This window comes from Coturnix japonica, chromosome 6 (assembly GCF_054131305.1).
Source record: "Coturnix japonica strain WE chromosome 6, WE-NBRP24, whole genome shotgun sequence".
Classification (NCBI taxonomy): Eukaryota; Metazoa; Chordata; class Aves; order Galliformes; family Phasianidae; genus Coturnix; species Coturnix japonica.
Genome location: NC_140668.1, coordinates 26527788 through 26541266, shown reverse-complemented (window position 1 = coordinate 26541266; position 13479 = coordinate 26527788). Strand labels below are relative to the sequence as shown.

At 41.6% G+C, this 13479-nt stretch overlaps 1 protein-coding gene and 1 long non-coding RNA gene across 4 annotated transcripts; both read right to left on the bottom strand.

Moving 5' to 3' along the window:
- Positions 1-401: 401 nt before the first annotated feature.
- AKTIP (AKT interacting protein) lies at positions 402-10394 on the bottom strand. 3 transcript variants are annotated; one of them, XM_015873638.2, is made up of 10 exons: positions 10309-10394; positions 8252-8353; positions 6865-7070; positions 5359-5423; positions 5175-5275; positions 3822-3910; positions 3651-3749; positions 3330-3437; positions 2881-2941; positions 402-1397 (listed from the first exon to the last, which is right to left on the bottom strand). In XM_015873638.2, the coding sequence occupies exons 2-10, from the start codon at positions 8291-8293 to the stop codon at positions 1386-1388; spliced, it is 783 nt and encodes a 260-aa protein (XP_015729124.1). In that variant the 5' UTR covers positions 8294-8353; positions 10309-10394; the 3' UTR covers positions 402-1385. The 3 variants fall into 3 exon arrangements, with proteins under 3 accessions (XP_015729124.1, XP_015729122.1, XP_015729123.1); XM_015873636.2 differs by having other exon boundaries at positions 402-1321; XM_015873637.2 differs by having other exon boundaries at positions 402-1318.
- A 610-nt stretch (positions 10395-11004) lies between these two features.
- On the bottom strand, positions 11005-12358 carry LOC146760537 (uncharacterized). Its single transcript, XR_014947765.1, has 2 exons — positions 11477-12358; positions 11005-11376 (listed from the first exon to the last, which is right to left on the bottom strand). It is a non-coding gene; the product is annotated as an uncharacterized LOC146760537 (long non-coding RNA).
- Positions 12359-13479: the final 1121 nt, after the last annotated feature.

Sequence of the window (13479 nt, the reverse complement as noted above, 5' to 3'; positions counted from 1 at the left end):
ACAGCCAAAGAAGTTTTTCCCACCCAGCAAGAAAATCAGCTGCACTGTGATTAAAGAGATGGGTGAGACAGCAACAAAACATTTGCCAAGCATTAATCCCAGCTGTAACAGGCTAGTATCACGAGTCTATAGAATCTATGGGATCTATAGAAAAATCCCATTATGCAGCAGTAAGACATGATGCTACGTTATGATATCAGGAGGGCTCTTGTGGAAGATGGAAGACTTGGCCATGAACTCACACCAGCTTTAGAAAGGTTTTCCTAGATGTGGAACACAGCTGTGTTCAACCCGTCTCTTCAGCACACAGCGGGACACCTACAAACACTTCTATTGCCAGGCGCTTCCAGCCCAGCCCCGGGCTTTACTGAGTGTCTAAAACAGGAACAGTTGGACAAATGCAAAGTGATGATTCCATTTTATTTTCGTAAGATGTCACCATTAACACACATCAGTCAAGCTATTCTATTAGTCCCTACAGCGTAGACACCTAGGGAATCTAAAATCCTCTAAGATTTTATTAGCTCAAGAGACCACCATTAAAAGCTTTGATTTTAGTGTTTATGTAATAAAAAGTCTATTAAGCCTGACATTCTTCTTTCACCCTGTCAGACTAATGTGTGCTTTAGGGACAGCATCCATTTACAAATCAATAGTACATCATCCACTGAGTATCATCCTCAGCTTTATCTCTGGAAAGTGCTAAATGGAGTCATTGAACCATCTATTTACAATTTCAAATCCTATCATATTTACAATAGAAACCAAAGTATTTAAAACCATTAAATATAGTGTTTAACTCTGCTATATTAGTTTACATGAACACAGCTTACCTCTGGCATCATATTTCCTGCTAGTATTTCTGCCGGCAATTTAAAATTTAGAAGAAAAAAAAAAAAATAATAGCCATTTCCTGGAGGGAAAAAATAAAAGCTTAAAAGCAACCCCAAACCTCCAGGCATGTCAGAGCCCTGAGGAATTACCCACTCCAGACAGTCTTCAGATTGAAGTACTGCAGTGTTCAGAGATACTTCCAAACTCCAGGCAAGCCTTTAAAACCTAATGCATATGTAAAACACGGAGACAGTAATCCATCAATAATCTTCTGGAGTCACTGCTACCATACAGTAAACTGCTGCTTTGTTGTTTCTCCCTCCATTACATTCCCTCCACCCATAGAAAGTGTTCTGTGCACCACAGTCCAGAAGAGCTAGGTAGGCATTGTCTTCTCTTCTTTGCTGAAAGGCTGAACTGAGCCAGGCTTTACCCATGACAGGCCAGAGACATGCATGTTTTTGCAGTGCTGATCTTCTGGTTTCTTCTAGGTGGAAGAAAATTGAAGTCAGAATTACTAGAAGCCCTCTTGCACACTTTCCCACACATTTTCAGATTGGCAACTACAAGCAGAAAAGTGGTCAAAATCATTTCCTCAAAGAGAAACAGCATAACATCTACTGCTTTAATCTCTGTGAGTATGCATGACATGCGTAGATCTACACTGACACTACAGGAGAGTTCTAATGACTGACTTCATGTACTGTCACCCGATTATACTATAAAGATGAAACAGATACTCCTTGGATAGAGCGTCCTGATTGGAGACCATGGCTCAGCAGCGCTGCGCTGCTATTTGCCAAATCTCTTGGTTCTACAGAAAGAAGAGTCAATCCAAATCAAAGCACATATGTCATTCACTTGCTGTTAACAGCTCCAGCACAGCCAGTTGTTTCTCAGTGCACAGAAGTTACATGGGTAATAAACATCGATCCAGGGTTGCAGCACACAGGAAAGAAAAGAGAACTAAGGAACTTCCTTTTACAGGGAAGGCAAAGAACACGCTCAACTGCACTGTCATTGTGGAACAAGTCTCCTAATGCACAGAAGCCTGAGCGCTCTTGCTATCAAACTACTCCAGAAATTAAAGCACCATATATGCAGTAATTTGTAACTACAACAAATGCCAGTTCAACACAGATACCAGCCACCATTTCAGGGCCCTGAGATACTGCAAGTTGGTTCATTTGTCATGCCACACCATGCAGGCTCAGAATTGCTGCACATCAATTCCTGTCAAGTTATAGGAATCATTTAAAATATAAAAATAATAACCTGAATCAAAGGGAAGGTGTGTTTTCAATAATATTTTAAAAGCCTTAAGCTCGTTGTCAGAATGCAGGCTCATTTCTTTTAAATCTCTCCAAGAAAGACAAGAAAGCCTCTTCTAATTCTTGTATGCATTGCTAAGCTCAAAAGCCATTAGACAGTTATTTATCCTCAGCACTTCAGTTCTAGAGCAGGTTAAGGGACACTCAGCATCACTGCACTTGGACTGTACAAATATCGAAGGTATTGCTCTGTCGAGAGCTGTATGAACAAACACACTCTTGCTGTATCTGAGCACTCTGAGGCAGAAGTAACAGTCCCAAAAAAGTTTTCAAATAACAAAGAAAGCCTTCAAGTTTTGATTCACTCATTAAAGATCTTTCAACAGAAGAGAAGAACAAAGTTAGAGGCTGTGCGGTTACGCAGCAGTACAGACCAGGACAGGACAAGCTAACAAAGCAGTCAGCAAATCTCTACTTTCTCGTTCCTTTCCATCTCTATACAAAAGAAAACCTGCCAAATCTACCAACAATTGTACTCAGCCTAACAAAGCACTTTAGCTGGGTGAATGATTAATTGCTTAACACACTGACGTTAGAACAGTGACATAACTGCTCAGTTAGGACACCAATTCAGTTTCAGCACATTTCCAGATCCAGAGGAGAAGCAGAATAAAGCCTGCCTGGTACGTGCTCATCACAAAGAGACACAGAACATTTCCTTCCTTTATCAGGCAATAAACCCTTTCTATAGTGAAAATCTAGACTTGGTACTTACCCTCTGACTTAACATCTTCGCTCTAGCTTCATCATGTATAGCTGGATTCCAAGGAGAAAAACTGTGGAGAAAATACAGTTCTCTTACTCCACAGTGTTGCAAACACACAGAGAGAAGTAATACAGGGGGAAAAAAACAAACCACTTTTACTTGGTTTAGTTTGCTTAATTTCAAGTCAACTACAAATCATGAGGTTTTGGTAACAAGAACTTACTACATATTGACACAGATGTTATCAACAGCAAACACAGTGTCAGATAATTTCAGATTTACTCAATATTAAGCAAAAAGAAATAAAGGTAAGAACATTCAAGGTACTCTTACATACATACAAAAGAACAGGTCATTCAACCTGAATCCTCTGGCAGGGAAAGGCTTCAAATAAAAAACTATACCAAAACCGTGTTCTCAAAGCATGAAGCTGTTGTCAGTTTGTGCACGGTACTTACACGATTGCATAGGGATCCTCTATTTTGGGCTGATCAAATATGTGACTGCTGCATAGTTTGACACTGTCTACCACTTTACTTTTGAACAGTTGAATATCTTTTTCATACCTACAAGAGAGAAATAAGCAATGTCAAGAAACTGCAAGGAGGTACAGGTTTGCCCTAGAAGCACAGATGGACTGGGGCAAAGCCTCCATGTTAGTTTCTAGCACAAGGAGCTCCAGACAGAGACCACAAGCAGTTATACAATCCTCTTGATTCTGTACTTCTATGCAAAAGTCTCTAAAGCAATCACATCTTCAATGCCTGGAAGATACTTACAGCACTGCAGCCTCAGGGTTCAGAGGACTAGTTGTATCGATCTTGTAAAAGACTCTGCGAGCATACATTAGTACTTGCCATATGTGATTATGATTTCGCCTAGAGAGAACAAAACAAGGTGAAAAAAAGGAAAGAACCTTCCAAACCTCACATCAATATGGTACCACTAACCTCCATTTCGCAAATGCTCTTTTCACATCCAGCTCACCAGACAAGGGATCTACTAGTGGATGGAAGACAGGCAGATCAAAAACCAAACGCTGCATTTGAAAAAAGAAAAATCCCAGTGTTAAAGCACTGGCTGAGGCTGTTTCAGGTCTTATGATGATGCTTCCAAATATCAATTAATTGCTACTATGTAACAAGAAAGCGACTGTGACACTGTAACCCAGCAGACCCATGTGATATGCTGGGTCCTGTCCTCCCTGACTTTCTTAGCACCCAATCAGGAGACTAATCCAGCTCACAGCACAAGCACCAGCGCCAACACAGGTAACAGCATCAGATAAGATCAGATTAAGCCAGGAAAAAAAACAAACAAAACATCACAAAAAACCTTCAGCTGAAAGTTCTTTACATTACTGAGCTACAAGCTGCAATTCCTTTTATCTTACACAGTTTCTAAATAAGCTGTGAGATGCATTCAGCTCTGTACAGTTTGTTTCCTCTGGTATTTGCGTGTTCCTCTAAAACACAATAATAATAAAATTATTTTCAACAGGAAGGCTTATAAAGTCCCATGCGAGCAAAAGAACGAGAGATATGTCAGAGACATTTAAGGCTAATCTTTGAAATCAAGTGCTTTATATTAATTCTGTCCCCGTAAAGCTTTACACAAAGCCTGATATCAAACAGGCAGCTTCCTGACACAGCAGCTCATTCTCAGCTGCAGCAGCTACGTACACCCACCCCCAACCTTCCTCTTCAATAAATCTGGCCAAGAGGACCAGATGCTCCTCTCTGGAGAGAGTCACATTGCTACAAACAGCAGGAAAGGAAAGTAGGAACTTGGATACCTTCCCCCAGAAGGAAAGAGAAAAAGCAAAGATCAAAGGTAACACCATACCACACATCTCCATATTTCCTGCTACTTCATTCTCCTCAAACTCCCTTAGTTCTTTGTTTCAATGTATTTAGAAAAGACAAGAAATCCTACCACACTGAGCGTAGCACATGCATCTGGATTTTGCTTTCCATCACAGGCTACTCCAAATTTGGATACATAAATGCTTAAACTTCAACTTCCTCAGCAAGGAAACAACTCAAGAGTTGATGTAAAGAACTGCTTGACTGCTTAACACTCCAGTGTATCAAACAATCTGTACCAGCTTCAGTAACGAAAGCAGCAAGTTCCCTCCACTGACACTGGGAGACATGTACAAGATGCATCACAAACACGGCCAGCCAACTAAACAAAACTGATACAAAGAAGTGAGAAGCTCACTGGTACAATAACTTTAACAAGGAACCACGCTTAAAAAACCAGAGCAGAAAAACCCAAGACACAGAACCACAACCACTTACCGGGCAGTCTCCATCAGGGTAATTATCAGGAATATAGACAGTAAATTTGAACACACCATCCTGGTACAGCCCGTGTCTTATGAATATCACTCCAAACCACACTGCAAGTGAGAAAGTTTTCTTCAGCAGAAGAAATTAAAAAACATGTAATTATTCAAGTTTCCCAAGTTAAATTTAAACTTACTTAGTGCTGATCTGTAGGATGGCTGAATGTAGACACCCGGCAATTTCTGCTTCACAACCAACGTACTGCAATTACAATCGGCATTTAGAATAGCTCCACAATACACTACACCTAAGCAAGGTGACAATAGTAAATCCACTGTACAGGAAACTTTATCCATAAACTTGCACTGTGCTTTTCCCAGCTCTCTACTCTCCCACAAGGAGAAAACAAAAAGCAGAAAAGTGGAAATAAGTTCTTTCCCCAAAAGGCGCACTTAATGCCTTTCGACTTCTCTGCTGAATTCCCAGTTTTAAAGTAAAGATGGAAAGAAGGGACACAGTTGAGAGAGTTTGTGTGCAGTTTTAGGCTTACAGTTAATTCCAAGCTTTTATCATAGCTTTAACTTAAAATTTGGAAGGAGGTTTAATGAGCCATAGATGCAAAGTATGCGGATTGTACTGAAAACTACACCCCATAAACTGAAATATTCACTTCATAGTCTTTGCAGTTAGTTGCTGTACAGGGCAATTAAACTGAGAATTCAGCATGCTTGCATCAATAAACAATTTAAAAAAACAAATCAGTAAGACATTTCCCTGCTAACAACTTCCACACTATACATGAATTTGTTCAACCAGAGGCATATCATTACATTGTGGCACGCTGCAGAAGAAAACCACCTTTTTTGTATTAAGAAGTCAGACTCAGCTGCCTGAAATAAGATCTAATGCTCTGAGAACTCACTTTCAATACAAGGGTTAAACGCAAGAACTGAAACTTAGCATTACATCAGGACTCAAGGGATTTCATTCCAAGAGGCACTGAATACTTGAGAATCCAGTACATCTATTGCAGAGGAAGTTAGTCCAGCTTCATAGCACAGAACAGCTTCAGTATCTTTATAAAACTAAAAAGCTTTGCAGTCTTGTATGATCCACACTCTGCAAAGCACTAGACTGGATCAAAGCAACTGACCCAACAAAAGCTCTCTAAACTGCAGTAGCTCCTCCCTCTTATGTTTCACTTTAAATACTGCTGATTGACAGGCAAGAATTGTCTTCCTAATCCACTTAATAAGCTGTATCATCAGGAAGCATTCAAGTGTTCCACATTTGAACACGACTGCCTGGTACCCTACATTCATAACAAACTAGACACCTGCTTGCTTCTAATTTAATAATGGTTCTAAGGAGTAGCTACTTCTGGGGGAAAACAACAACAACAAAAAAAAAGCTATTATGATAACTGGTCCAAAGGCACAGACATAAAATATATTTACTTAAAGAATGAGAAACAAGAATTCAGAAAAATCACATCTAAACACACCTCTCCTTCTCCTCAACTATCTCTAGAGTGAGGTTGCTGCCCAAGAAAAACAATTTGATAAAACAGAGGTTTACTGTGTTCTTCAGGGTGGAGACACCAGGCAGAAGTAGATCCCTGCATGCTGCTTTCCCAACCCCACCAGTGAAGCACAAGTTCAGTAACCTAAGAGAAGCTCTATTTTTAAATGTGAAAACTTACAACTCTGCAAGGAGGGAATACTCCAAATAAAAAGGCCCATAAGAAGCATGTGTTCCATTTGTTGACTGGGATGACATGGCAGGGGACGCAGGCTTGGTAACTGGCACAGCATTCTTCGGAACAGAAGGCAACTGTTTCTTTCCAGAAGCTCTTGAAGGACTGGTTCTCAGTTCCCCACTCAAAGTTTTCTCATCAGCTTCAGGTCTCTGTTAGATTTAAAATAAGACCATGACACAAGACACTGAAATTAAAAATATTTAACATAAGAACATGTTTTAACATAGGCTTAAATCCAATTGCACTATTTACAAGTGTGGCCAATGAGATTTATGTTGGGTTGGTTGGCTTTTGTCTGTATGTGGGGGGCACTGAAGTGTGTGCACCTTTATAGCTTTTGTCTTAAACCTAGTCTACAAGCACAAAAGAAACCGATGGTGGATAGGAAATCTGCAGATTAAGACAAATGCTTAAGGAGGCTTGTATTTTTTTAGAAACTGAAAGCAGGTAACATAAACCATCAGCTTAGAAGTAAGACTACTGCCAGCACAGTGTATAAAGATAAATCACTTCTCCACTGACAAGCATCCTCTCATTCTAGCCTTCAAAAAGTCTCTGAAAAGTAACGTAGCAAAGCCGAGAAGGGAACTTTCTACAGCAAATATCACATATTTCACTTACTGTCTGTGCTAAGACAAACATCCCCCTGCACACGGATCATAGTGCCCATTACCAATGCAGGAGAGTCTCTGTTGGCCACTGACACCAAGATGTGTTTAAATAATTTTGTTATAATGACCTTTCAAGCCCACGTCATTCACTAACAAAATACTTTGTACTTTCTTTGTCCCCCTACACAACTCTGTGTTATGCACAGACTTCAAAATCCCTCTACAAGTTGCCAAGGCAAACCTGCAGGTCACAGGGTTGGGACTGGGCAGTGGTGATTTACAGTATGGCACCATGAAGGGCTTGAGACCTGCACTGATAGCAATACTTTGGTCACAAGCACCATCAACAAAGTTAAATATAGCACTGAAAATCTGAGGAGTGACTAACCCTAGAACAATCACGCTTTAAGATAAAATAAAATGTAGAAACTAACAATGTTACTCATGCAGAGTTTTGTCAACACTCCAGTGCACATGCAACATCCAGCTAAGGTTTATGTAAGACAGTTCTCATGACATTTGTTTACTAAGTCTTGCAACTATTTGAACAAGTTTATCTTCCATCCTTGAAAATGCTCCAGATAAGAAAAGTCATTACAGCCAATTTTGCAGCACACTTCATCCACATGCATGCTCCAATTAATGCAGCTGACCCCTTTATGAACAAGACCCCAACCCTCCTGATGTCAAACTGCAGTACCTATTCAATAGATACCTACCTTGCGGCCAGAAGCTGCAGACATGCTCCAGAAAGGGTTCATAACGAGAACTTCAGATCAAAGTCCACAATTTTGCAGTGTCTTCTGTTTCTTCACACCTCTCTGAAAACACACAGAATGAGTACACATCATTACAGATAAACAGAACTCCATATATAAACAGGATTCAGACAGAATTCCATATCCAGCTTTATATTCCTGTAAGACATAAGAACTTGTAGTTGGCGCATTTCTGAAGCACTCCAGTTTAAAAAAATCTCAGCTATTCCTAGTGAAAGGGATGATCCTCCCATTGAGTTTGCACCACACAAATGTCATTTTGCTTCCAACTGCATTGGAACCCTACCAGGAAGAAACAAAGCCACAGAACACAAATGATTTTCTGTAGCTATTTAATGGGTTCATTAGGAGCACTAAGCCTTAGCACCCATTAGATCAGCAATCCGATAACAAGGACTTGAGCAGTATTCAGAGCTCCAGAGTTTCATCTACTGTTCAAATAACTCATGCTGTTCCTTTTTGGGTAGAGACCTGCAGCAACTCTTCTGTTCATTTGTTTAAAACAGGTCTTATTACCTATATAACGTCATGTTATAATACCTTTCCTCCGATCCTTCCCCTTCTGGTTAAATTAAGTTTTGTGACAATTCACTCAATTCCTTTAATAGGAAATTGTACAGAACTGTCCAAAGCATCCCAGAGGATGTGGCAAACTGAGAGAAACTAGCACAGGCTCTATTGTGGCCAACACTACTGTTCTCTTCCTATGGTAAACAAGCTGCCACCTGTTACACATTGCTTTGACTAGTTCACAGAGAAAATGATAACACAAGGCACAGAATTTCTCCTAAATAGTCAATAAATGCTAATCTTGTTAAAAAGAAAAAAATAATAATCCAGAGTATTTACCCAGCAGTGGTAATGGTTTAAAAGAAACCCTGATACCAAACTGTAGCTGTCTAACTAACAACCATTCAGGCTATAAAACAGTCCAGCAATAAAAAAACAACAACAAAACAACACACAAATGCAAGCACCCTTTAGAAAAGGGCTGAAAACTAATACGTTCTCCCAACCCGGGATCATCTCAGGCCAACATTCCAGCACACAATTCCTCCAGACATTTCCCCTCCTCAGCAGCCAAAGTCACATCAGCCAAGGCAGCTCAAAGAGCCCGGCAGGGCAGCGCCGGGACACGCTGTGGGACAGCAGAGAAACAGCCCATGTGTTCTGGCCTTTCCTATCTCCTGTCTACAAAGCAGAGCCCTGCCAGAGGGATGTGCCACAGGCCCTTCCTCTTACATGAAACCTGGCCAGACTCAAAGAGCGAGATGCTTGCATAGAAAAACACAAGGCATTTCCTCAGGGAGTTTCTGGCTAACCACAGGGTGGTGAAACTGATGTGCAAAGAGCATCCAAGTACTACAGCTCTGACAAGTGAAAGCTTCAGGAAGCTGAGATGCAGACTTGGAAATTATTAGCTGGACCTCAGGGTGATAACTTGATGAGTTTGGGATGAAACATTTGCTCCTGTTGATACAGGAGCTGAAGAGGCCAGAGAATGAGGTGTGTACACAAAGTCTGTCATCAGTGCTAATAGATCTGATCGCTGCTGCTCCATGGAGCTCAGCTGCCGACTCCACCTCTCATAAGGCAGCTGTGCATCTCAGCACACTCGCAGCTCTACTGACAAGCTTGTCATCACAGAGACGCCTATTTACAAGCTATTAAGAACCGGTTCCGTCACCAAGCAAAGCATATTTTAACCCTTATTACACGACGGAAAGGCTTCTAGAGATCATTCTGCACTGAGATCATTCTGCACTGAGATCTTCTATCCAATAAGGAGAAACACACGGAGTTCTCCTTAACGTACCCAGTTGGTACCTGTCCCTGTGGTACCTCCCGCCGCCTCACCTCAGCGCGGCCGTTAACGTGAGGACACGCGACCCCAGTGCCGCGGGTGGGCCCCGGCTATAAGACAGACCCCCCCCCTCCGCCCCTATCCCCGCAGTGCCGTGATATATTCACCACCGCCGCCCCTCGCGTTCCCTCACCTCGTTCCCGCTGTAGTCGCTGTAGTCCAGGCCCCACCAGCCGCCACCACCACGGCTCCTCTTCTCCCCCCGCCTCGGTCCCATTTAAAGCCCGCCCCCCCGGATTCGCATATCCGGGCCCGGCCTTCCCCGCTACCAATCGCTTTCTCGTTCTGGCTCGGCGGGGCCAATGGGACGGGCTGACGCACCTGTCACTCCCTCACAGCAGGAAGAAAGAGTTTGGGTGAGAAAAAGCGGCTCTCGATCATTGGTTGGTTGAGAGGAGCGGGGACATGACGGAGGAAATAGATGATGGGCCCGCCCCTCCGCCCACCGCCCCGGGACATGGGGCTGTGCAGGGACATGGAGCTGTACAGGACATGGAGCTGCTCAGGGACATGGAGCTGTTCAGGACATGGAGCTGCACAGGGACATGGAGCTGTACAGGACATGGAGCTGCTCAGGGACATGGAGCTGCTCAGGGACATGGAGCTGCTCAGGGACATGGAGCTGCTCAGGGACATGGCGCTGTTCCGGCCCAGCTGCTCCATGCTGAGGCTCCTCAGCTATTTCCGGCCCCTCAGCGTTGTGCCCCGGTCCCTGAAGCTGTAACATGGGGTTATTATCCCCTGCACCATCAAGGAAGGAAATCAAAAGCCAAGGGTTGCCTTAGAGTGCAAGTGTTAAGTGGACACACCAACCTGTTTCACTCACAGATAAAATACAGCGAGGATATTTTATTTAAATTATATATTACAAATAATAATAATAAAGCCTTCAAATTAGCACAGGAAAAAGGCACGATTTTCCACGCTACGTAGCCTCATATACCCCAAAATCACATATTCTAACCCAAAGGCTGAAACTGCCCAGCTCCTACCTGTGTCTCTGCTGACGCACCGCTAGGTGGCGCTGTGCGGCTGCTGTAGGCGTGTATTGAGAGCAATGGGGCGGCTGAGCGATGATAAGGCTTGGCTGATAAGGAGAGGGCAGGGCTGAGGATAAGTACGTTACACAAAGCATCGCCTTATTTGACACACTGATCAGTGTTTAATTACTGAATGCTGAATGTGGAAAGGGCGCATCTTCCTGTAAAACGAGAGAGAGAGAGAGAAACTATCAGGCTCCTCAAATGTGTTAGTTAAACTTACAAGAGTGGTTTAAAACAGGTTATTTCCCTTTTAGATACCTGTAGGAAGAAGTCAGTAGATCGGAGCTTATTTCATAGAGTTCAGTGGCAGCTGTCCATCCACAGGAAGAAATGGAAATCCATTTGGATTTTAAAAGTGTAGCATTTCTCTCCATTTCACACAGATTTACTTCAGCACAAGAAAAGCCTGATAACAAAGTGGAACAAAGAAAAAACCAAGTTAGTAAAGTTTAATTAGAAATCTACCATTTCAGGGGCCACTTAACTTCAAGAGTAAAGGCAACAGAGTTCAGGTAATGGTGAGCACTTCTTGAGCTATTACTGTACTTCAAACACCGTTCTTTTCTTCTGAAAGCTTGCCCTACATCTTCAAAGAGAAGAGAGCAATGGTGATCTATACACAAATTCTCAGTTTCCCATGATCAATAACTTCCTTGCTATGTTTTTTCATTGCAGTACCTCAAGCATTACCGAGGCAAAGTGCTGCAGGGGAGGAGGAATGAAGTGTGAATACCCAACTGAGGACTTTGCGGTTGGCAGCTTTAGGCAATTAGGCGATGGGACCGGCCAGACGTACAAAGGAACTGCAGAGTGGCATAACAGAAATACTGCCTTTATGTATCAAATTAGTTATGAAAATGTTCCTGCCAAAAAGACCAGGCACTGACGTTGTCTGGAAGACAAGCACACACTGGAAACTTTTCTTTTTTTAATACAGCAGTGTCAGTTAAAGGCATTTTTCACTTTTTCCCAACATTTTTTTTAACAATGAAATTGTTTGAATAGATGTAGCAATGGATGCACCTACATAAAAATGCCTTTAATAGTGTATTTTCCTGGGGGAAGAGATAAGAGGAAACAGTCCTAACTGCATCATCAAAATCTGTTATTTAGTTTTTGGGGTAGAATTAAAGAATCCCAGTGCTGTCAACAACAACAGTGTAAGATTTCAACTGCAAACTCACTATTCTAATATAGGGTCAGAAATATGAACTATATTTCCCCATTGGAAGCCTTTTATCTTCCTAGACTCGCTTCATATAAAAACATATATATGTATGTAATATTCAGACTCTTTGGTATTTGAATGGCTGTTGATTTGACTGCTGGGGAGACTGGCTGTTCCTGAATAGCGTTAGCTATCGATGACTAATTAAAGACCACATTACACTGAAGAAAGCATAGCTTGAAGGCTATGTCTGATGGTGGAAATTCATACCTCCGTATATCTACAGGTGAATTACAATTCCTTGTTTTAGATTTTGGAAACCATTTTTAAAAACTATTCTTAAAAATGCTGATTAGTTACAGTGTAAACTGTTATTTCCTTTAATAATTTTGTTCTTGAAATGCCTCTCTTATGTGGCATATTTGCATCACAATCGTGTGAAACATACGTTCAAGCAAATATGCACGTAAACACTCAAGAATAACCAACGATTACAGAGTAATCAGATTAAAGAATCCTTTTGAAAAATCACTTCTGCAGAGAATAGTCATTAGAGCGCATCTGTATGAGACAATGTGGCAAATTAGTTGAACACAGCCCATGTAAACAACCTTTGATCAGCAGTTTCCACAATACCATTATGAACTCCAGTTTTTGCTGTAACGCAATGATACGATGAGTGAAAACCCAACCAACTCATAGCTGTGATTTTCCTGCTGAAAATTAATTTGTTGACTGAAAAATACCTGCATAATTTCAAAGATAGGACATAATGAAGTAGGACTATGTTTTTTTTCCTCCACTCACACCTGGAGTGAGATTTTTACACAAAAGTCACTTTCCTCCTTTCATCTTCTTATTACTTTCTGAATAAAGTGACACATTAAGCAGGTATGTAAGCGGTTGGTTATTTTAAAAAGATGCATATTTTAAAAACTTAGCATATAACTGATCAAAGAACTGAATATGAAGAGTAAAGTGAAGAGTGAGCATGAATATGCAAAGGAAGCTATCATGTTCAATGAGAAACAGCTATGAACAGCTACCCAAAGATCGTGTCTGCCTATCCCAACTCACACAGGTCCAAACTGAG